The sequence below is a fragment of the Chionomys nivalis genome, chromosome 18, assembly GCF_950005125.1.
Source record: "Chionomys nivalis chromosome 18, mChiNiv1.1, whole genome shotgun sequence".
Lineage (NCBI taxonomy): Eukaryota > Metazoa > Chordata > Mammalia > Rodentia > Cricetidae > Chionomys > Chionomys nivalis.
The window spans coordinates 34,038,592-34,064,489 of NC_080103.1; the positions used below are offsets into that span (position 1 = coordinate 34,038,592).

At 40.8% G+C, this 25,898-nt stretch overlaps 1 protein-coding gene across 3 annotated transcripts in view; it reads right to left on the reverse strand.

Annotated features, from left to right (window-relative positions):
- Nucleotides 1-25,163, reverse strand: part of Fnbp1l (formin binding protein 1 like) — a 76,187-nt gene extending 51,024 nt beyond the window's left edge. For all 3 annotated transcript variants that reach the window (XM_057793097.1, XM_057793096.1, XM_057793095.1), the window contains exon 1: nucleotides 24,960-25,163. In XM_057793097.1, the coding sequence (XP_057649080.1) occupies nucleotides 24,960-24,983 (24 nt within the window). In that variant the 5' untranslated portion in view covers nucleotides 24,984-25,163. The remainder of the gene's footprint in view (nucleotides 1-24,959) is intronic.
- Nucleotides 25,164-25,898: the final 735 nt, after the last annotated feature.

A 25,898-nucleotide genomic window follows, 5' to 3' on the forward strand; every position in this document is an offset into this window, starting at 1 on the left:
GTGTATACCTGGCTGGCCTCTTAACTTAGAGATCCCCCCAGCTTCTATCTCCTGTGCTAATATTAAAGATGTGTGCCACTACCCCTGGCTATTTTTGCTATTTTTAATTAGGGTGTGTATGTGTGTATGCATGTGAATACAGGTGCCCAGAGAGTCTGGGTGCATCAAATCCCCCTGGAGTTACAGACAGTTGTAAGCCTCCCCATATGTGCTAAGAACAGAATGTACTCTTAACCACTGAGTCATCTCTCTAACCCACATTTATTAATTTTTGACAAAAATCTATATGTATAATATACATAATTCTAATTAGTTTTTTTGAATGCAGAGTCATATATAGCTCTAGTAAGTCTCAAACCCACTATGTAGTTGAGGATGATTCTGAATTTCTAATCCTATTTTCACCTCAAGAGTGCAGAGACTGTAGGTGTTGTCATCGGGCCCTGACGACAGCTGCATGCATGCTAAGCAAGTACCTACCAACCGAGGTATATTCTTAACCATACAACTTTTAATTGTTAATGTAAATACTCAGAATTAGTACTGGAGAGCTGGACCTGGAGACTAAAGAAAGATCAAAAGTTCAAGACCAGCTACATAGTGTGTTCAAAATCTGCCTGGACTAAACAGCAAGACTCTGTTTCAAAAAACAAAACAATCAAAATAGAAACAAAAGTACTAGATAACTAACAAGCAGAAAAATTAAAAGTGCAATAATTAAATATATTTTTACTAAGGTTTTACTGCATTTTAAAATAAATAGGTACCAAATAAATGTCACCTTTATTAACAGAACAAAAATCAGTGTGAAAACGTAGCATGAAGGTAAGAAAAAAATCAGGCTGGTTCTGAGTGAAACAGCCTTTGCATGGTAACCGTTGGAAACAAGAATAAGATCAGAGTTGGGAGGAAAAACAAGTCTTAAGATAGAAACATTCTACTATGCTACAACCATATTTTATAGGTTTTCTTCTACCTCAAACAGTAAATCAACAAGTTGAAAAAGTTAATATATTTAAAACGCAAAAGAAATTCTTTACGTTTAGGTTAGATTTTGCACAATTCACTAAGTAGTAACATCTTGGGCTTCAAACAGACACATTAACTGCAATATAAAGAAATAAAACCTATAATCCTAGAACTTGGGAAGATAATACAGAACAATTACTGGAGTTCAAGGCCAGCCTCAAGTATAGGGAATATCAGGCCACCAAACAACAGTATACTTGAAAAACTAAAATATTTGGTAAATACATGCTCATTTTAAATTCTTACTAATTATTTTACTTGAATCACTGTTAAGAAGAACCAAAGAACACACTGGTTGGCTGGATCTCACAATCCTCCTACTTCAGCATTCCCATAGCTGGATAAGTGTGCCCTACCAAATCCAGCTCACAGGTCAATTTTACAGAAACAAGAGTATCAATTATGAAGTTGGTCTAGTTATTCTAAATCCAAAAAACACTAGATCAGAAAGTATTATTTGCTGTTACATAACAGTCTTCAATCAGTTTAATTATTCATAATTTATATACTTGGAACTCAAAACCAAACGCTAAATCCAGAAGAGATGACAAAAGTGGACTTCTTCTGAAACCGTGGCACGTGAAAAGCTCTTAACTGCTGGTTGAATCACTTTTTGTATAGCGCTTTAGAATTTACAAAGCTTTGCATGTATCACTACATGTCACTAACAATCTTTTCAAATATGCCCTTTCACAAATGTAGACAGCATGTTTCTGAAATTGAGAAATTCACCCAGTATTTTCACTCTAAATTTCATTTTCTTTCTATTATAAGACATAATTATTTGCTTAAGGTTAATAAGTAGGGGCTGGAGAGATGGCTCAGAGGTTAAGAGCACTGCCTGCTCTTCCAAAGGTCTGAGTTCAATTCCCAGCAACCACATGGTGGCTCACAACCATCTGTAATGGGGTCTGGTGCCCTCTTCTGGCTTGCAGGCATACACACAGACAGAATATTGTATACATAATAAATTAATTAATAGAAAAAGGTTAATAAGTAAATTTATTAGGACATAGTGGCCCCAGACATCTCATTTTGATATAAGATCACACAGCTTCCTACTCTAACCTTGCAAATACACTAGGGGGAAGGACAGAGACAATCTAAAAAATATGATTAACAAAACCACTCTGAAAACATCTGATAAATGAAATTTATGCCCTGGCAAAGCTTAAGTACGCATGAGCAGCCCGAATACGGCAGCTCTGTTGACCTTGTCTATATTGGGTTTCATGGTCTAAGCAGATGAGGGCGACCGACCAGGTCTCTTCCTCCTGAAAACATCCACAAGTTAGAAATAAGAATAAGAATATTGGGCTGGTAGGTACACTGACTCTGCAGATAAAGGTGCTTTGGCACCAAACCTGACCACCTGAGTTTGATCCTCAGAACCCATGTGGTGAAAGGAGAGAACTGACTTGGGCAAGTTGTCCTGACTTCCTTCGGAAGCTGTGGCATTCTCATGCCCACTCACAAACACACACACATGTAAATAAAAAAACTGAAAATACTGCATCATCAAAGCAGGCAACTTAGCAACACTCCCTTGTTCTCTCTCTAGCATGTCTTCTCATTCCCGATTACTAGTTGAGTCTAATTTCTTTGTTCCTGCCTTAATCATTCTCTATTCCTTTTCAAAGGCATTCATTCACACCACAGCTTCTATGAAATGAATCCCCCATTAGTGGTGTGCCCTAAATTAATCTTTTGTCATATTAAATTCAAGATAGCTTTTCTGCTTCTTTTAGGCATTTCTTTTTAACTTTGTAAAATATTTCAAGTTAGCTTATTTTACTTACCTCAGAATAAGAAAAATATTCTAAGAGCTCGCCAGAATTATCAAAATTAAATGTTCCATACTATGCAGTGTAACTCAAATTATGTTTATTACTCCCAATAATCTACTATATGTGCTAGCTCATAAATATATCTATTCAAACTATTTTTATCCAGATACTTTATATCTAATTCAGCATAAAGTATTACAAAATATTTCAACTTTCTTCAAGTCACTTCTAAATATGCAATTCTTGTTTTTATAATTACTTTGATACAGCCTTGCATCCAAATGAAGTCCCAATAAAGTACTCTGGTAAAGTACCAAGGGACACCACCTTTTAAAGAAGACTTTTTTTAACTGAGAAGTTGAATAATGACTCTGCTGTCCTAGTTTAGACTTACTTTATGGCTCTGATTTGGCTGCCAGAGTTTCTCCAGCACTTCTGAATACCAAACCACTACACTAAAGACATTTAAAAGACCTAACACGGCTGACTTTTCTCCTCTAGCTCCTATGATTTTCTGTTTGCTTTTGTCACATAAAGCTAAGAAATCAATTATGCCGTAGAGTCAATTAATAACAGCTACACACAAAGAAAACTAAACAATAATGTACTTTTGTATAACAACTTAATTATTCTGATGCTTCTTTAGGTAGAATTACAAGCTGTATATCTGGACAACTCAAGCATCTTTAAACTTAAGTTTTTCAACTCAATTCTCAATTAATCTCACAGTGACTTCAATTTTGATACAAACTATCCTTACCACAATTTCCTTTGTAGCTTCTCTTTCTAACACTGACTACACTTCTACCTACCTCAGATACCCATTCTTATGGCTATTTCCATTGTAGTTAACAATCCTACAACATGACCCCCACACACACCTACATGGAAATTCAAGCATCTCATTCAGATGGCTTGTTCTATCCGTTTCCCCTCAAAACCCTAGTCCTGCAATTGTTTGACCCCACAGACACTAGTACTAACATATTACTATCTTTTTTTCCCCCTTCTTCATTTCATCTTTACACATGTCAGGTTCCATAAATCATCATTATAATCACTTCTTGCAAATATTGCTCACTGCCCTTGCCACTGTCAAATTTTAACACTGATCTTATATTCAGCTTTTAATCAACCTTTCCTCAAGCTACTATAGAAAGGTAAAGATAAAGAATCACATTGACTGGTCAAACTTTGAAATTTCTGTCTACTAAACTAAGGAGTCTTTAATGCTAAGTCGAGCCCATTCACCATCCCATTATCCTAGCCAACTATCTCATACCTTATTCTCTTAAACCACTTCCCACCCATTTCACTCAGAGTCAACAACTTTACTTCCCATTTCACTAAAAAAGAGAACAATCGAAGACTTCTATTCTGAAATGGGATACAAAAGATGGGAAGTTAGCAAAATTAACATACACTGTGAAGATTACCTATAGAGACACAAGGTTTCTTTTATATACAGATATTTAGCAATAAATATGCTTAAAGACTAAGTACACACATATGCACACACACACACACACATAACTTTCACAAGAAACTACATTTACTGCCGGGCGGTGGTGGCGCACGCCTTTAATCCCAGCACTTGGGAGGCAGAGACAGGTGAATCTCTGTGAGTTCGAGACCAGCCTGATCTACAAGAGCTAGTTCCAGGACAGGCTCCAAAGCCACAGAGAAACCCTGTCTCGAAAAACCAAAAAAAAAAAAAAAAACTACATTTACTGTAAAAAAAAAAAAGTTTTAGCCTCTTATGTAATCTTCTGTGACCCAGAAATCTTATCCAATGCACCTCCAAAGACATTCTGTAATTTCACTTATCAAAGGTGGGAGGAGCTGCAGCTTGCATTAGCAGCCTTTTGAAATGTAGCTTGAAAGCAGCCAAAACAGGTATGGCTACTGCCAAGACATTTTAAGATTCACTGTCTCTTGTGAATCCCACACCCACATTTGGGGGTGTCTTATCCTTTCCCTGAATGCTTCTCTTTTTAATACTCCTTCCCCCTTACACACATGTTAATCTCTCCTCCTAATAGACTCCACTCTTTTCATACTGGCTCACCCCAAAATTCTTTCTTGCAGCAAAGTCAAGAACCCTAGCTTCATCTGATCAGAGGTCTCTGCAAAGAACTCCTCCAACTGGTGCTGGCTGTAGCATGGAGCTGTTGTCTAGCCTACCTGGCAAAGTTCTACACTGATGAGAGAGACCATGTTTCGCATAAAAGGTGGAAAAACTTGAGGAGTGATACTTGAGATTGTCCGCTGACCATCACATGCACATACATGTGTATCCACACACAAAATAAAATGTATGAGTGTGATCCCCACTCCCCTCTCAAAAAAAAAATCGTACTGTGCTATAAATTAGCATCCTCAGGACACATTTCCTCCTACTTCTTTACTGAAAAATTTCATCTCTCCCTTAAAGGTAACACTTTATAGATGCTAATCCTTTCTGTTTTCCTGAACATAAACACTGCAGTGTAAAGACCGTATCGAGTTATTAAGTTGTAGATAGCCCAATGGGTGGGCAGCACAGACAGCATGGGTATCTGAGACAAAGGAATGCTTCCAACTACTGTCGAACAGGTCAGCACACTACTCAATTTACAGATAGTTTATTTCTGGAGTTTTCCCATTTAATATCTCAGCCCTTGGCTGACCATGGGTAAGTGAAATTGCAGAAAATAAAACCACAGATAATAAGAGACTACTGAATCATCTCCCTGGAGCTGACATTTTATCCTGAGCCCACAGAACATAATCAGCGCAGAGAAGCCAAGAGCAGAACTGGTCTTTATGTGTATGCTTTGTATTTTTAACACGGAAATTCTCCACAACAGTGTTAGCTTCCTTCTGCAGGTTCCTCTTTGATTTCTTGGCATTCTCTGTTGGGTTCATTTTCCTTTTCACTCTGGCCTGACTTTCCCTTTTCCCTTTCCAAACCAGATTCTTAATCTCCTCGGTAAGTGCAAGTATAAAGTCTAATCACAGGCATTTAATGGCTAGAAAGGACTTTAAATATTAGTGTTTGTGGATAAAGAAACTGAAGCATAAAAACTATTTGCCTATGGTAACAGAGCTAAGTAATATAACTGAATCAAAGATCCATGAGTCTTAATTTCCAGTTTTCTCACTTCAACTCAGTCCACTTACTTAAATACTCTTAAGCTACATTTATTATTTAGAAATCAAATAGGCTTCCTGGTGCTAATCTAATCTGAAGGGATACTTAGCTGTTAGTATATTCTTGGGAATAATTCCAAGGAGTGACCTCATGCTACTCTTACCATGTAATTATGGTTAAATGCTGAGGTAATTTAGTTCTACCCATTTATGTTGCTGTAATTTGAAAGAAGCAGAGTTGACCCAGACAATACTTGATGCCTTATTTTCATTAATACTATTAGAAAATCTTAACATTTACAATTAAGAAATTATCATTAATGAATTATATCATAGAGGATACATAGGCAAGTATTTACATCTATCTGATGAATTAGGTAGCTAGTTAGAAGTTATCAAAATAGGCTGATCCTCCCATCCACACCCAATTCCACCCCCAAGACCTCCAATTGGCTTTGGAAAGCGAGGACAAGGTGGTACTCAGGCTTTGCTAACACCCATGAGGAGAAGTTCTTTCCTTCTGGTTAAGAACGGCCATTACAGTTCTTATGACATTTCTGTGACAGAATGCCTGACAAGAACAATTTAAGGAAGGGTCCAGCTCCAAGGCAGAGAGTATAGTCCATTATGGAAGGGAAGCCACTGACTGTGGCAGAAACATGAGGCATCTGGCCACTTAAATCTCCTGTCAGGAAGCAGAGAAATGAAAACTGGTGCTCTTCTCCCTTTCTCCTTCCCGTTAAATTGGGAACCCAAACAGTGTGGCACTGTCTACATTACAGCAGCTGGTCAGTTAAACCTTTAGGGAAACACCCTTGTAGTCACATGCAGTGGTGTTTCCATGGCAATTTTAAATACTATGAACTTGACAAGTAATAACCACATTTGTTTTATAATTTATTTTTCTTTAATTATCTTAACCTAGTCACTCCATTACATGATTTTTGATATAAAGAATGTGACTTTAGTTTTACCTCTGGCCTGAGTAAACACATAATTCTCTAATATGCTCAAAAGATTATTCTCAAATTACAAAAATACACTATTGTTCCCTCCTGCAGATGTTAATTCATATGAGCCTGTCAAACACCTAAAGAGAAACCTGCCCTCAGAAAAACTGTCTATTCCAGAAGCTTAAAACACACACACACACCTGAAGACATACTGAGAAGAGCAACTATCCTCTTATGACATTGGAACTTATATACAGATGTCCTCTCTTGATCTAGCTGCTAACAGATTGCACTGCTCAACATGCCACTGACCCAAACCACAAGCTGCTTGGCTTGCCTGATATGCTGACCATTCTTCTCATTCTCTTGCTCTGTCCCTCCAAGGCCACGCAGTTGCTTGTGGCTCTCCATTGCTAAAGTTACCTACTTTCTCAACCTCTAATTTGAAATTTAAATGAAATTATTTCCCTCCTCTGGGGATCGACACAGATCTCCAGTTTACCTGTCGGGTTTTGTTGGTTTGCTCCCCCGCCCCCAATCAATAAGCTGTTTTCAAGAATCCTTCTAGGTCGACTTCCAGTTTTTTTTAAGCTATCAGACTAAGAACCCACAAACATGATACTGTATTCCCTAAAACATCTTCATGACCCAAACAGAAATATACGCATGTTTTAATCAATATTTCCCTTTCCTCTCCTTTTTTACTGAAGACTTATTTTTACTTTATGTCTATGGGTGCTTTGCCTACATGTGTCTGTACAACACATACATGCAGTGCCTAAGGAACCCAGAAGAAAGTGTCAGATCTCCTAGAATTGGAGTTAGAGACAACTGTAAGCTGTCATATAAAGCTGGGAATCCTCTAAAGAAGCAGCAAATGTTCTTGAACTCCACGCCTTCTCTCCAGACCTATTTCCCTTTTCTTACAGGACTTAACTTGATTGCAGTAATAGCTGAAAGCATCAAGTCAATAAATTCTCTTGCACAGTAACAAACTACGCATTCTTTTTTCTTTTCTCCCCACTTGAAACATGAGTGCGTTTAACAGTCATTCAAAAGTTCTTGCTTGAAGCAGCCCAATAAAGAAAAGGTGCAATAGGCTTCAACTCTATGCTAAAAAGAAGTGTGAGTTTAGGGACAAGGAACTCTACCAGGCCCTGAACAAATAAATGGGGAGGATCTTGTATCTCACAAAAGCCCAGATTATTTTCTATCAAAAATGGGGTATCTCCAGGCACGGTGGTACACACCTTTAATTCCAACATTTGAGAGGCAGAAGTAGGCGAGTCCCTGAGCTTGAGCCCAGTCTGGACTACATAGAGAGACCCTGTATCAAAACAAAGCAAAACAAAACAAATCCACCACTATCTAGCTTATAATCTGGTAGGTAGCTACTGTTAGTGCTGTGATTTTTATTACAATTGTATGGGGGGGGGGGTAACTGATTTTTCTATATTAATCAGAAATTTTTAAATAAAGCTGGTAAGCTTATTATGTGGAAACTTGCACAAGAGGTTTAATAAATTGCTTTCTTAAGATTAGGAGGCTTTAAGATTAAAGGACCGTGAGAGGACCCAATTTGTAGAACTCCTAAAGCCACTGGTTAGAAAACGGAGATACCTAAAGGGAAGTACATGCTAATGCATGAAGTGTGGAGAAACTTGGTTACCAGCTTGCTGATGTAGGGGTGTCTTCTATCTATCTGTTGCTTTCACTGGTTAATTAATAAAGAAAACTGCTTGGCCTGATAGGTCAGAACATAGGTAGGCGGGGAAGACAGAACAGAATGCTGGGAGGAAGAAGGCAGTGAGGCAGATGCCATAGCTCTCCTCTCCGAGATGGATGCAGGTTAGAATCGTCTCAGTAAGCCACCACCTCATGGTGCTACACACATTAATAAAAATGGGTTAATCAAGATGTGAGAGTTAGCCAGTAAGAGGCTAGAGCTAATGGGCCAAGCAGTGTTTAAATGAATACAATTTGTATGTTGTTATTTTGGGGCATAAGCTAGCCAGGCAGCCGGGTGCCAGGCTGCAGGAAGGCAGCCCACACCTCCTTCTACAGCTTGTGGTATATTTTGGGAGGTTATAGAAACTTTAGGAGGTAGGGCACAGCCAGAGGAAGTACACCTCTTTGAGACATGCCCCTCTCTGATGTTTTATTGGGCCTCTGGTCCTTTCTTTCTCTTTGTATCCTGATCACTGTGGAATAAACAGCAGTGATGCTCTACCCAACTGCATAGGATGAGAAACCTTGGACCAAATTCTCTGAAAACATGAGCCAAAGCAAGTCTTTTTTCACTTGTTTCAGTCAGGTATTTTAACTTGCAGACAACAATAACAACAAAAACCTAGTACACAGGGATATTGTAATTTGTTCTCTAAACACATGACTTAAAAGGATGCACATAATAATCAAGGAAATTCCTCTTCCTCATGAAAGTTCTCACTTAACTTTTGCTTTGCTCATTTTCATTTGGTAAGTTAGATTGTATTTTTCATTAGGAAAACTAAATCTACAGATAATTCCCACTACTATGATTGGGACTTTAAATATTCCCAAACACCCATATGCTGAAGACTTGGTTCCCAGCATCTAACACTAACAGGAAGTGGTAGAACCTTTAGATGGGATGTCTCATAGGAAGTTGGGAGCAAATGCCCTTGAAGGGAATATTGGAACCCTAGCTCCTTCCTTTTTATTCTGTTCATTTTTGCTTCCAGACCACCTGAGGTTAGCAGCTTTACTCTATCAGCATTCCCTACCACAATGCACTCACTCACTACCTGGCCAGACGTCAATCAACTCTGCTGAAACCTCTAAACTTCCAGGTACTTGTCACTACTGAGGAAGGCTAATGCACATTTCTATCGTTAGCTATCAACTTATAACACTCTGCATTATTTTTACCTGGATCCTAAGCTCAATTCTTTCAAAGCTGGGAGATCACTGAGTGGGCAAAATGCTTACTCTGCAAGCATGAGGACCCAAGTTCAGATTCCCACCAAGCACGTAAAGACAGGTATTAAGAGTGCATCTCTAATGCCAGTGCTGGGGAACAGGCTTTTGGGGCTCACTGGCGGCCAGCCAAGCCAAAAGGATGAGCTCTGGGTTCAGTGAGACCCCATCTCAAAAAATTAAGATAGAGAACAAATAGAGGAAGGTACTTAACAGTGACTGTTAGTCTCCACACAAGCATGCACCACAAACACACATATGAACACAACATCCCTATTGTAGGAAGGCCGTTTGTTTCCCGGTCACCCAGACTCCCCAAATAACCACACAGAAACTGTATTATTTAAATCACTACTTAGCCAAACACTTCAGCATAATGCCAGCTAGCTTTTATATCTAGAATTAATTCATTTCCAGTATTTTATATTAGACCACAAGGCTCGTGGCCTACCAGCAAGGTCCCAGCAGTAGCTCCATGGCTTCTCTTTGACTCCTCCTCCTTTCTCCTAGCATTCAGTTTAGTTTTCCCTGCCTACCTCTCTCTATTCTGCTCTGTGCAGGCCCAAAACAGTTTATTACCCAATGGTATTCACAGCATGAGGGGAATCCCACATTACATCCCCACTTAATCCTTTTAGTTTGTTCACTAGATCTCTTGCCCTTTTTTTCTTCTCCAGTACATTGCTTCAGAGATCATTCCCTCTCCTGCACTATTATCTTATCTCCAGAACTTTCTCATTCATAAACAAACCTGTAACATCTTCCATACTAAAGCCAGTAAACTCCTTTCCCTCCTAGCCCCATTTTTCTGCCCCTTTTATTAGCAACTTTCTCCAATGAGTCATCTTTCTTTTTAAACCTTGCATTTACTTTTTTCTTACCCCAAAATGCTTTCATGGTGGTTTGAATGAGAATGTCCCCCATAGGCCTATATGTTTCAATACTAGATAGAACTGTCTGTGAAGCCTTGGGAGGCGTGACCCTCATAGGAGCTATGTCACTGGAGGTGAGCTTTGAGGGTTCAAAAGATTGATATCATTCCCACCTCTTGCTTGTGGTCTGAGATATGAACTAAGGCATCGTGGCAAGAGCAGCTGAAACATCATATACTTTACCACTTTGGAACTATAAAACCAATTTTTGCTTCCTGTAGCAAGATTAATAAAAACCTAGAGACAGAAACTGGGGTTCAACCTGAAGGTCAGAAAAGCAAAACAGAGCTGGGCGGTGGTGACGCACGCCTTTAATCCCAGCACTTGGGAGGCAGAGGCAGGTGAATCTCTGTGAGTTCGAGACCAGCCTGGTCTACAAGAGCTAGTTCCAGGACAGGCTCCAAAGCCACAAAGAAACCCTGTCTCGGAAAAAAAATAAAATAAAAAAAATAAATAAATAAAACAGTCAGCCAGCCACTGGTTTTTACCTTTACCTCAGTCTGAAATGGCGATCCAGGAATCTCAGAATGAGACTGACTGAGAGCTGTCTCCTCCCATTTTATAATTCTCTCTAGTTCTGGGATTAAAGGTGTATACCACTATCTCCTGGTTTCTACGGCACACTAGTATGGCTACTGGGATTAAAGGTATGTATCAACACTGCCTGGTCTATAAGGCTGATCAGGACGGCTGTTTTACTCACCAATCTTCAGGCAAGCTTTATTTATTAAAATACAAATGAAATATTACTAAAGTATCTCCCACTTATCCCTAACTGAATCTACCCTCCTCGAGACAGGGTTCCTCTGTTTAACAGTCCTGACTGTCCTGGAACTCACTTTGTAGACCAGGCTGCTGAAAATATTCTTAATTCACACCATTTGCTAATTCCAAACCAAAGAGAATTAGTGTATATCCTAAAAATTCTCAAAAATAAAGATGCACTCTGACTATATACGTGTTTGTAACAGCCTGGTGCCACACAGTAAAGGATATTCCAACAACTCCCGGGGCTTAGGTAGGAGGTCACAAGTTCAAGACTAGCCTAGACAACTTAGTAAGAAACTGTCACAACTTTTAAAAAGAGACTGGAGATGTAGCTCAGTGGTAGAGTGTTTATCTAGCATTTACAAGAACATGGGTTCAACTCCCAGTACCAGAAAAAAGGAAATTTCTGACAATGAAATAATTAGGTGGTATTTATACTTATAATGGTATTTAGAATTACAGAAAGAATTAAAATTGATTAAAGAAACAGATGAGGCAGAATATTAAAATTATTATTAACATTTTATTGCTTTTAACTTTCAAAGACAAAAATGTTATAACTGTAAAATATATTAAGGCAGGATATGGTTACAGTAGCATATCTAAAATAGAAATAGGGATTTTTTTTTCAAATTTAACCAAAGAATTTATTCTCTGTTCATCTACCTTTATTACTAAGAGTAAACTCTTCTGTTTTAGAGTCAGTGGTGTCTTCTTTTAATCCACTCACATTCAGAGCACGCTTCCTTTAACCCTCCTGTCTGGGAGCAGTAACAGCTTTGCACTATAACTTGCTTTGTACATTTAAAAGGCTTAGTAAGAACTAGAAGAACTTTACAGTACTGGGTGCACCAAGAAGTCTGGAGGGTGGAAACAGCCTGTTAGTATACAAACCAACATCTTCTACTATGTACATAAGATTGAAGGTTTTATTCCAAAAGATAATTCAGCAGTTGTTCCTTATAAATAGCAAATACTGAGGCAGCACACAGTTATAAACAAGCCACTGGTTTAATTTTCCATCTTCTCACAGGATACACTCACTTGGTATTATAGCCATCTATTCTCTGCATCTCCCTTGCCATCATTTACTGTTAAGAAACAACCATCATTTGGGATTCCGCAGGACTGTCTTATTTCTCAATGTTATCCATTCTATTAATCCTTGAAGCCACATTTCACATTTTCTAGCTCAATCATTTCAAAGTTCAAAAGCAATCGTGTAAGACAATATAGCAGTTAAGAGCACTGATTTTGGGGCTAGGGAGACAATGTGTACAGGGGATCAACTGATCTCCATACCCATACAAGAAAACCAGAAGATAAATGTAGAGAACTCACAAGATGCAAGCGGGAAGACACACCCAATGTCGGACTCAGGCTTCCACACACTATCACATAAAAGTTAACTGAGGTGAATAGATCATATTTTTCCCCAAAGTTTTTACAAATGGGCTGAAGGTGTAGCCTTTTTGTTAAGTGTCCCTGCGGCCCAGTCTCCTCTCCTGGCTAACCTCTCTCAGCAATGTCTGCTCTGTGCCATCAGCCTTTCTAGAATCACTCTCCACTGCACTTCTCTAGACCCCAACAGACACAGGAGTGGATTCTCTTGTTTTCTATCTCTTCCTTGAGCTCAGGGTATGGGAGGGACAAACAGGATAAAAGCGAGGCCAAGGTTCTTATTTCTTTGGCACTCTGCCTATCGGGAACCTGCAAGTTTCCTATGTTCCTTTACTGAAAGTCACAGATCCTATCAGGTACGACTCAGTCAAAACTATATTGGGGCCTGGCAACCGTTTCCTTCTCTTGCCTTTAAGGCCTAAGCAGTAATAGTTCCACACTGTTACCATGACAACTATACTAATAAAGTACTACTGGTACTTTTTCCTTTATTGTTAAATCTCTTAGAGAGGACTAATATATACTGCCATCTTTACAATAAACTGACCAAGATCAAATTTATCCTCTTTAATTGACTTTAGTATGCTGTCAGAGTTCTCCAAAGGCCTTCAAACATCTAGCTTCATTCATTTTTTCTACCAATACTAGTTATTTTCCTGGTACACACTACCACAGGAATTTAAGATAAATTTTCACGTATTTAAAAGTTAACTAAGGTCAATAGATAACTTTATCCCGAAGTCTTTACAAATGGGCTGAAGGTGTAGTCTTTTTGTTAAGTGTCTCTGAGGCCCTGGGTTCCAGTCACAGCACTGGGGGAAAAAAAAGAAACAGGGAACAGGTACAGAGAAAGATGCTCAGGGGTTAGAGGGATGATCCAGTGATTAAAAGCCCTGGCTGCTCTTCTAGAGGACCCAAGTTTGACTCTTGGCATCCACATCATGGCTCACAACCTCTATAACTCCAGTTCCAGGGATCTGATGGCCTCTGTGGACACTGCATGCATATGGTACCCATAATACATACATGTAAAACATCTATACACATAAAATATAAATAAATAAAAATTTTAAATGATGCTCAACACGATTTGCCACCTGACAAACACAAATCCAATTCACAATGAAGTACTGCTTTATACACACTATGGAGGCTACGGCTATAATCAAAAAAGCAGATGAAGGGCTGGAGAGAAGACTCAGAAGGCTCAGAAGAATGCATACTGCTCTTTCAGGGGACTCTAGTTTCAGTTCACTGCATCCACACTGAACGGCTCACAACCAGCAACTCCAGTCTGACATCCTCTCTGACCTCTGTGGGCACCTGTACTCCTATATACAGATACAGATTATTAAAAATAACAATAATTTTAAACTAAAACCATTTGGGAAAAAAAATCAGATGAAGGCTAGTGAGATGAGTCATCAGGTAAGGGCACTTGCCACTAAGCCTGATGATCTGAGTTCAATCCCCAGAACCCACATGGTGAAAGGAGAGAACCAACTGACCTCTGTGTCTCCTCCCCTCCTGAAAAAAATTAGTGTAAAAAAAAAAAAATTAAGGTAGACAAAACAGAAAACAGTAGAGACAACCCAAGTGTTCAATAGTGGAAAATAAAATGTGCATGTGTATACAATGGAATATTATTTGATTAAAAAGAATAAAACACTTACTGATAAACGTTACAACGTGGATAACCTTTGAAATCATTATGCTGACTGAAACATGACCCATCAGCAGTAACTACATATTCTGTGACTGTTTATATGAAATGTCCATAATAGATCAATCTACAAAATGATCCTAAGGTTTCCTAAGGCTGTAGGTAGCAGAAGAGGAGAAAATACAGAACTGACTTTTAATGAATATCAGCTTTCCTTCTGGCATGACAAAAAAAAAGCATAGTAAACAGACCACTGATAGGGAAGGCAATAAACAGATAAATCACATGGAGTTTGTGAGGGAATAAAAGAGAGGGAGGGACGGAAGAAGGGAAAAAGGAGGGAGGAAGGGAATGGGTATATCCAGTGCATATACACACACAGGTATTCATGGCTTATACACACATGTATTTATGTCTAAGTGTAGGGGCTACAGGTTAACAAAAGTTGTGCGACTGAATAATTTAAATTAAGAATAGAATTAAGGGCTAGAGATGGCTCGGTGGTTAAGAACACTTGTTGCTCTGCAGACAACCCAGCACCTATAGGTGACTCACCCTCTGTGACTCCAGTCCCAGGGCATCTGATGCTCTCTTCTGACCTCCGCAAGCACCAGGTACACACATGCATACAAATAAAACACTCATGCACATGAAATAATTAAATATATCTAAAACAAAAATAGAATTGACTCTTACAGTTCTGGTGCCTGTTGAAACTGTTCTCTGCTTCCAAGACTGCCCCTCATGCTGTATCATCACATGCCCTTCTTAAGGGCTCCAACCCCACTCTTGTCCTCATGACCCAACCATCTCCTCAAGATCCTACCTCTAAATACTATTGTGTTAAGAGACTTGTTTCTTTCAACTAGAATTTGGGGGAGGGAAACAACCATCCAACTACATTTTGGCTATTATAAATAACACTGTAATAAACACAGAATACATTCATCTCTTCAAATGCTCTCATCATATGCTTTACCCAAGAGTGAGACTTTTGGATCATATAAAGTCTAGTTCAAAATTTTTTTAGGAACTCCCATACTTTTTCCCACCAAAAGTATACAAGAGTTCTCTTTTCTTACATGTTCACCAACACTTATTTTTCACCATTTGCTAAAAACCGTTTTTAATGAGACATGAGATAGTATCTCACAGTGATTTCAATCTGCATTCTCCTTAGGAGTAGTGACACTGAATATTTTTCCATATACGTGTTGGTCCATTTTGAGTAATGTTTATTCAGGCCTGCACACACGTATGAGTGCATGTAGGTGTGGGCATACATACGGAGGTCAGAAGATAATCTCAAGTGGGGTTCTTGCATTCTACTTTGAGACAGGGTCTCTGTTTCTCACTACTGCACACACCACATTCTCTGCCTCGTTCACATCCAGGGACTCTCCTCTCCACACAAGAGCACCTAGACTTCACACGCTTCACAAGATAAGATTCAAACTCAAGTCCTCAGTGCACACTTCGCTCCTTGAGCCATTTCCACAGACCCATTTGCCTGTTCCTAAGATCAGGTTATAATTATCTAGACACTATATTCCTTATCAGATACATCTTACAAAAAATAATCCCCCATTCCAGAATTCTTTCCTTTGCTATGTAAATGCTTTTCGGTTTAATGTGACCCTGTTTGTGTCTATTTTTTCCTTTGCTATCAACACTTGTGGGGATGTATTGGAAAAAAAAAACTTTGTCAAGAGCGATGTCATGAAGCTGTCTTTGTTTTCTTCTAGTAGTTTTATAGTTTCAGGTCTTCCATTTAGGTCTTTGATCCATTTGGTTTTGTTGTTTTTAGACTTACTGGGTTTTGTGGGGGTAGCGATTATGATATGAAGGGTCTAGTGAGGTTTTCTCAAAAAAAAAAAAAAAGGCAAAACAAAAAACTATCTTTGATCTAGACCAGCAGTTCTCAACTCCTTTGGTGTCAAATGACCCTTTCACAGGGGTTGCTTAAGACCATCAGAAAACAGATATTTATACTGCAATTCATAACAGTAGCAAAATTACAATTATGAAGCAGTAAGGATAATTTTATGGTTGGAGATCACCACAACTATATTAAAGGATCACAGCATTAGGAAGGTTGAGAACACTGATCTAGACAATGAAGCGTTAGAAATATCCTCCAAGATACAGACCGACAATTAAAGAAGTGCATTCAGAACTGGGGAAGTGGCTCAGCTGGTAGAACACTGACCTAGAATACAAAATCCTGGCTTTAGTGGACAGCACTCTACAAAACCGAGTGTAGGGGTGGATGGCATAATCTCATTATCAGGAAGTAGAGGGCAGGAGGATCGACGTCAAGGCCATTCTTTGCTATGTAGCAAGTTTGAGGCCAGCCTAAGTTACATGAGATTTCATATCCAAAATAAAAATAAAAGAACATTCAGAAAAACAAAATATACAATAAATCAGCTCTTACATTAAGGTCAAACTAGCTCATGTAGATCAACATCACTATTCCACTGGATAGTCTAGATTAAAATCTGGATAAAAAGCATTTCAATAAGCTAAAGCAACAAAGACAAGTCAAGGTATTGTGGTTTAAATGTGAACTGTCCCACACAGGCTGATGTATTTGAAAACTCAGTCCCCAGTTGGTTCTACTGTTTTGAGAAGTAGTGGAAACCATGAGTGGTGTCTAGCTGGAGGAAGTGGGTCACTCAGAGGCAGGTCTTGAAGGATTATACCCCCTCCCCATTTCCAGGTAACTGTTTACTGAGTCAGAGACATAAAACAAACCATATATACCATAATCTTCCAGGACCACTGACAAGAGCTGCCTCGGCCACTATGTCCTCCCTCCCATGACTGGAAGCTATGAATCAGCCAAAACCCTTAAATTGATTCTGCTGTGTACTTGTCAGAGGACAAAGAAAAGTCACTAAAAACAAAATAGTATGAAGTTACAAGGCCATAAGTAAAACAGAAATGAACATTCAGAATGAATGAAGGCCTAACAGTGACCTCTGCTCTAGGAAGTTTGATAATTTTGAAACATTAGATCTTTGTTTTAATAAAATAACAAGAGCTAGGAGACGAGAAAGCAAATCCAACAACCACACCGAGTGAATTCCAAAACCTTAATCTTGGTTTAAAGTGGTCCCAGACTGGTAGTGACCTAAACACAAAGAAAACCAAAGTCCTACATGTGTAACTAACCACAGACGGACAGTTCTCATAGATCTCCTGTCAAGATGGACGAGAACAAACACAGGAGGATATGTTATATGATAGCACTTATATGAAAATTAATCCTTTGTTTTCCCAATTCATTAAGTCAACTCATATTGACCACCCTACAGGTTAACACCAATCAGAGGAACAAGGAACAAAAAACTGGGTGCTCAGAGTACTACCATTTAGAATCTGAACTGTCCAGAAGTACGCTATTAAAGATAATCAATTGTACTCAATCAGGAAACAAGACTCCCAGATCTAAATAAATGGAGAACATTTTCATATGAAAAGATACAGCTGGTTTTAATTCCAAGTTATGAAAAGGATCCTAAGGCTAAAACAGACATAACAGGGAGTCCTCAGAATCCATAGGGGACTGAATTCAGTACTACCCACAGAAATAACAATCTATGAATGCCTATGTTCCTTCTACAAGATGGAACCATATCTGATACAACCTGAGCACACAACATGAAAGTTTTCTCACATACTTTAAAACATCTCTAGATTACTAATGAAAACTAAGACAACAGAAATGCTATGCAAACAGCTGTTACACTACATGGTTTAGGGAATAATAAAATGAGGAGAGGTTTGAGGTAGTGGTTTTTAGTGCTCCATACAGACACAATCCTTTTTAAACATTTTCAAACCACAGATGGCTGACTATATTGATGCAGAACCCAGGGAAGGCCAACAAATTACACAACCAGGGCATAAAAACTACCTTAGTATCCAAAGCTTAATTTAATTACAAAGTTATAGCAACCCATTGAATTCCTTCAAGTCAAGAAGTATCTGAGTGCTTACTATACACCAACAGCTGCTTGTCTAGAAAAGAGGAAACAAAATAGGTACAACCCTAAATAAAATAAAATTGTAATGTGCTAGAAATGGGGATACCTGGCAATGAATATGTGCTTTTAAAATTACGATAAGCATGTAACAGATTTTCACACCCAGAGCTATAAATCAAACCCAAGCTACTAGGCAAATCTCTCTGCCATGGAGCCACATCTCCAGCCCCCTCATCAGGCATTTTAAAGACTGCTGATTAGTGTTCTCTCAAGAAATTAAAGAGAAGTCAAGCGGAACGGTGAACACCTATAATTCCAGCACCTGGGAGCTGGAGGACTTAGAATTCAAGTAAGCCTCAGCTACAACAGAGAATCTGAGGTCATCTTGGGCACAAGATCATGTCTCAAACAGACAAACAAAACATAAGGAAAAATTGCTCCTAAACCCTACATGTTAATATTAATTTGGATTCAGGGGGATATTTTATATAAACCCTTTCTCACTGTGCCTTTCTCAACAGCTCTTCATACAAATCCTAAATGCTGAATGCCACATTAACAAAGCAAATCATACATCATCTTATGATGCCTAAAAGCATCCCTTTATACTATAAAGGTTTCAACAAACTAGTCAGTAGAAATTATGCAAAAGCAATCACAAATTTTACTATAATGTTATTTTAGGAACAAAAGAAAATGTTGAAAAGCATGAATGACAATATTAAAATGATGTGTAGGCCCAATAGACTGTTTTCAAAGCACAATTTGCAATGTAAAACGTTTATCATTCTATCACTAAATAGTGGTGTCTCAATCATAAACAAGTTCATTATTTACACACACTTTTAGTGCATAAATCAGCTTACAAAACTCTTAATAAAGCAAAGTAAAGTAGCACAATCAAAGTTATTGCCTTTTCCCATTGAAGAGTAGTCTTACCTCCAGAAACAGCTCTGGTAACTAAAGTGATACGGAAGTAAAAATACTAAATGGCAGATGAGGGGAGAGAGGAAGGGGTAATAGCATTAACAAGTTGTGGTCATAGCACATATTAAAAAGTTACAGCTGGTTTCAGAATCAGTAACATACTAATAAACTGAAGAAACCAAACTCTTCAAATACTTTCTTGGGAGTGATGAAGTAGATGCAATTTTTATTTTCTAAAACCTAAAGAAAGGGCTGGAGACATGTTCAGCAGTTAAGACCAATGCTCAATTCTTAGATATGGCAGCTCACAACCATTTTTTTTTTAAAACTCTTATAACTCCAGTTTCAGGGAGTTCAATACCTTCTTCTGGTCTCCAAAAGCACACAAGCACACACATGGTGCACAGACATACATGCAAGCAAAACAGTCACACATATAAAAATAAATAAAAAATTTCAATAAATAAAGCCTAAAGCAATGCCTCTTCCTTTCACCAAAGAATTGGGGATGAAGTGATCCCTTCTAATAAGGCAAACTAAGATCTCCTTCTGTGGAGTTTTAATGCTCCAAAAGCTGGGCTAATTGTACGCGAATGCAGAGCCGCACGTACACAGACACGCAAATACCAAGTTCCTGAATCAAGCAGTCAGCCCAACCACCCTGTGCCTGGTCCCTGTCTACAACTCACCTCTTTCTCGTATTTTACATTTACACTATAACCAGGTCAGGCCAGAAAACATTTATCTGAGTTCCTACCAACACGAGGCTCTGTGCCAAGAAGCATGCTGATAACTGAAGAAACAGTAATGAAGCACACAAAGAACAATGCAGAAGATGTGATCTCTGCCCTTTAGAACTTGAGAATCCACACATGAGAATTCTTTCCTCAAGATTCAAAACCGAGGTGAAATGCCACAATCTTTCTAAAGTTTTCCTGACAATGACTGGAGTAATAATGTTTTTCTTAATAGTTTTAACCTTCAGCTGTTATTGTCTACTCATTTTAGTGTTACTTCTAAAGTCTTAAGTCAGGGCTGGAAAGACGGCTCAATGGTTAAGAACACTGGCTCTCTTCCAAAGGACCCAGGTTCAATTCCCAGCACCTAAACAGTGTTCCAGGCACTCTACTGCCCTCTTCTGGCCTCCAAGGACCCCAGGCACACATCCCGGTACATAGCCATATGTGTAGACAAGTATATATAGTAACAGTCTTAAGTCATATAAGCTACTAGATTCATTTTTCTAATTGATTCTTTTAGTATATGCCCACAAAGCCTAGATTACTGTATAAGCCAGAAGAACACAAAATTAAATCTGATGATTGACCCAACATCAGTCTTTCCCGCATCTTTTTAGTAGGTTACTATATATGGGCTGGACTGAAATATAGGGCAGCTCAGTTTTATTTACTGAGGCATGGTCTCTTGCTGAATCTGGGGCTGGCCAGCTCTGGCTAGTCTAGCTAGTCATCTTTCTCCAGGGTCCTGTCACTGCCCCAAGTACTGGGATTTCAGGATGTCTGACTTTTGCAAGGGTTCTTGGAGATCAGAACTCCAGTCCTCACTTGAACGAACAAGTGCTTTACCCAGTAAGTAATCTTCCCAGGCCCAGGTAGTAAAATTTTGATAAACCATATAAATGGGGTATAATCCAGTCTATTTGTCATATATAAATGCTAATCTGTACTTTGTGAAATCACTGATTCATATTTAGAAATGATCATCTATTCTTGTATGGCAAATTCAACATAATGAGTATCCAAGATGTCCCCATGTACCATGCATACTAGAAAAGACAATACAAGCTGTGACCCTAGTCACTACCTCACTTAAATACTCATTTAAAACTAGAAGTCTCTTAAAGCACAGCCAAAATACACTGATGCATAAGACTTCAAAAACTACACAACCGAAGCCTGACCCATCCACTTAGCAAGTTACTGTTAGTTTTGCAACCCCGTGCTACAGGTATTCTACAGAATACTTTTATGAGACTCTAAGCAGCCTTAAAAGAAGCCAGCTACGGTAGGGTGCACCTGTATTCCCAGCACACTGGAGCCTGAAGCAAAAGGATCAGGAATTCAAGGCCAGTCTGGGCTGCATAGTGAGACCCTGTGAAAGAAGGAAGAATTAAAGGTGTTTTTTTTTAAAAAAAAAAAAAAGTAGGACTGTGGAGATGGCAGGGTTGATAAAGTGGCCTTGCAAGTATAAAGACCTGAACCCAATGCCCAGAACCAGGTTAAATAAAAGGTAAATAAATAAATAAATGCCAAGGAGTAGTCCCAACACCGAGGAACCAGAAACAAGTGTGCTCCTGGAGCTCCCTGGCCACCAGGCTCACCTAATTTGTGAGCTCAAAGTCAAAGAGAAATCCTGTTACAAAAAAACAAGATGAATGTCTCCTCAAAAACACCTAAGTTTGACCTCTGACTTCCACATGCATGCATACCCACATATGTACACACACACAAAAGACAACAAGAACCACCATTTATGTAACAAACGACCCAATTTTGAGCATGTAATTGCATATCATCAAATTTGTACGTAACGAGTTTTTGATAATTAAGCCTTTGTGACAGTAATGCATTTCCAAAGATGAAATGTGACAACTACTTTCTATATTTAAATTTTGATGAAAATTTTCCCCAAATCAAATTCTCAATGACAATAGCCATTACAGGTGTCTATATCCTATTGCAACCCACTGGAAAGCACACCATCCTTGTTCAACACTGTAACAGGGACTGGAGACATGGCTCAACACTTAAAAGCACAAACTGCTTCTCCATTACCCGTTAGACAACTCACAAGCACCTGGAACTCCAGCTTCAAAGAATGAGACATCCTCTTCTGGCCTCCCTAGGTGCATGCGCGCACACACACAAATATTTTTTTTAAAAAATGAAAACAAAATCCAATAAAGTTTTATGTCCAGGCCATTCCTAATGATAATCCTTTATACCAAGTTCTATTTATTTAAGGTTTAGGAACTAAGTTGATAATAGTGGAGTCAATTTATAATAAATGTTCCCCTCAAGTCCTCAAACTACCAAAAATGCTTACTCAAGTTTAATGGAAAAATAGTATTTTTCTAAAATTTCTGAGTTCTATTTAAAATATTTTTAATTTGAACCTAAATTCCCATCACTCTGCTTATCTTTTCAAATTACTGAGAAATTATCCAAATGTTAATGCAAATAAAGTAGAATATATATTGGAGGACTGGAATTATTTCTGAATGTAACATTCCTAAGTTTTTAAATAACATTGATCCTGGTAAGGCAGCTCACACCTGTAACCCTAGTACTCTCGGGCTAAGGAAGGGGATCGCCACATCTGGGCTAGCCTGGGCTACAAACACAATCACCCTTTAAAATTAAATTTAGTTTTACCTAGAACTGTTTCTTTTTTCTTAAAACTTTCACTGTAGCAGAATACAAAGAGAATTTCTTTAAATTTGATATTCTTTCATGGTTTTCCTGTAGGTACTTTTTAAAAAAAAACTCTGTTGCCTTCTAGATTACTCTGTGCTTGGGTCATCTGAATACGCAAAAAAAAGTATCTTCTAATTATAAAGATGGAAAATAAGTAGTTGGAGAGATGGCTCTATGAATAACAGCACTTGCTGGTCTTGCAGAGGACTGAGTTTGGTTCCCAGCATCCACACTGAGCCTCTCATCTGTCTGTAACTAGAGCTCCACTGGATCTGATGCCATCTTCTGGCTTCTTTGCCGTATAGACCCACAGTATGACACAAATGAATTCATGATTTACTAAAAAAAAAAATAAGGGGCTGGAGATACAGTTTGATGGTAATGTGTTTGGCTAGCATGTGTGAGGTCTTGGGTCCAATCGCCATCACCAAATAGATAAATAATAAATTCAGAAAAAGGAAAATAAAATTATACTTATTTTCATTCACCGATGACACTGCAATCCATCATAAAATGTACAAGTAAAAGGGGGGAAAGCTTTAATTCCAGCAATCAGGAGGCAGAGGCAGGTGGATCTCCGGGTTCAAGGGCAGCCCTGGTCTATACAGCGAGTTCCAGGCCAGTCATGGCTACAGTGAGACCGTCTCAAACAAACATACAAGCAAATGGGAAAGGAACAATAATGCACAATTCATCTCCAAATGATGATTCCCATTGTCAGAACAATCAATGCAATCTAAGAATCAGAACAGAGAGGTTCCTGAGGTATTCTGTCTTGGAGTGGTGTGTCTGCAGACTGGGCAAACACTTGTGCAGTGTTAAGAAGATTCCTGGGGCTGGGGGAAGGAGGAGCTTAGATGGGCTTTTAAGTGTCAATTCTAACATTCCCAATGTACAACACGTGGAAAACATTCGGTCTTCCAACTAAACGATCTGCTTCGAATCCCAGCCAGGGCACACACTCAAAACTTGTTCCTCCTCCTCTCCTCCACCCCTCCCCTCCACCTCTCTCTACGGAGTTTTCCCGAGATCCTCACAAACAAAGGCACGGAAAATATGCACAGGTGGGATAAAAAGGGGAGTGGCAGAGGCCAGGCGGCGCTCGAGACAGCGCCCCCAAGCCGCCAATCTTCCGGGCCGCACCTGGGAAATCACTGCCCTGCACACCTCCACCCTCAGGTGGCGGCGTCCCGAGCGAATTCCCCGACCTCTTACCCTCCCGCCGCACGCACCTTGCTCAGGCGCTGGGCATTGTCTGGAACCTCCCGCGCCCAAGAAAGGCACGGAGGAAAGACAAAAAGAGAGAAGTGAGAAGAAAGAACGAGCTGGGGGGGGGGGGGGGGGGGGCAATCAAGGCATCGGCCAGCTGCACGCTCCTTTCGGGCAAGCTGCGCGTCCCTGCCTCGATCCCTCTCCCTAATTCCGGTCACACACACACACACACACACACACAAAGCCCGAGCCGCCAGCCCGAAGAGGCTGCAGCCGGCGCTGGCCGGCGCGGAGTAGCGGGCGCCCTGGGTCCCGAGCACGGAGGCAGTGCAGCGAGAGGGAGAGGGAAATGGGCGTGTGGGTTGGGCCTGGCTGGCCCGAGGCCGGGCTCGGAACAAAGCCGCCCGGCTCCCCCTACCTGGAGCTGGGGCGTCGCCCGGGAGCGCGGCGCGGGGAGAGCGAGCCGCGCTCCTTCGGGACAATGGTCCCCTCCCCCGCCGTCGGGCGCCGGGTACAAAGGCGCGGAGCGGGACCGGGCGCCCGCCCGTCCGCAAAGTCAGGCGGAGGCGGGCGAGGGGACGGCGGCGGCCGTCGAGGGCTACGGCCAGTCCCCTTTCGGCGGGAGCACGGGCAGCCGCCTCCCCGCCGAGGTGGGGGGGACTCTCGCGGGCACAAAGAGGAGCGGGACCCCCGCGCCGCCACCACCCCGGGCTCCAGCCGCCTCCCGCCGCCGCCGACGGCGCGCGCCTCCCCGCTCGCCTCACTCACCCACAGCTCGGTGCCCCAGCTCATGGCGGAACCTGAGGCGACTGGCGCCGGCAGGCTAGCTCCCCGCTGTCCGCTCGCTCGTCCCGACTTTCCCCTCCTCAGGCTCGGGCCGGCGAGGCTCTGCCGCGGAAGGTGCCGCCCGCCACCACCGGGTTCCCCAGTGAGTGAGAGAGAGCCACGACTGGAGCGAGCCGCCGCCGCGTCCCCGCCTCCCGGCCGCGGGAGGGAGGGAGAGAAGGAGGGGGCCGGGGCCGAGGGGGGGCGGGCCGGCGGGGAGGGGGCGGGCCGCGGTGCACGCTGGGATCGGGGCGGGCCCGCACTCGCGCGCGCGGGGGCCCACGGGGGTCTCCGCTCTGCCCGCGGCCCCCGGCCCCTCCCCGGCGTCTACTGCCGCAGCTGTCGCCGAAGCCACACTCAGACCCCTGCTCCAAGATGGAGAGGAGGAGGGCGCCCGCTGCCCCCTGCCTGGCTCTGAGACCCCCCCACTTAAGCGAGGCGACCCCACACGTCAGCGTTCCCCGCCGACCACTGACAAAGAAACCTCGTCCAGACGTTCGAGCAGAGGGGCGTTTGTGTGTGTGTATGTTTAGGTAAAAATCCTTCTTGTGAAGGGACCTCTCATTCCAGCCTTTGATGCTTCAGCCTGGGGTCCTTAGGAATCACAAAAATGTGTAGAGGTCCAACGTTCATAAAGCATTTTGGATTTTCTTTCGGGGAAAATCTTTTTTTTTTTTTTTTTTTTTTCTTTTTGAAAGAGACAAACGATCCGGTAATCACCTGGGGAAGTTGCCATGGTGAAAGGAGAGGCTTGGTGTAAAGCGAACCCGGCTGACACCTGCTGGAGGTGAGCCACTGTGCTTGCCCGGATTCTGGCTTGGTGAGCTCTCCGGGAGCCGATGTCACCCCTCACGGTGCCAAACACCCTGTTCAGAAACCGAG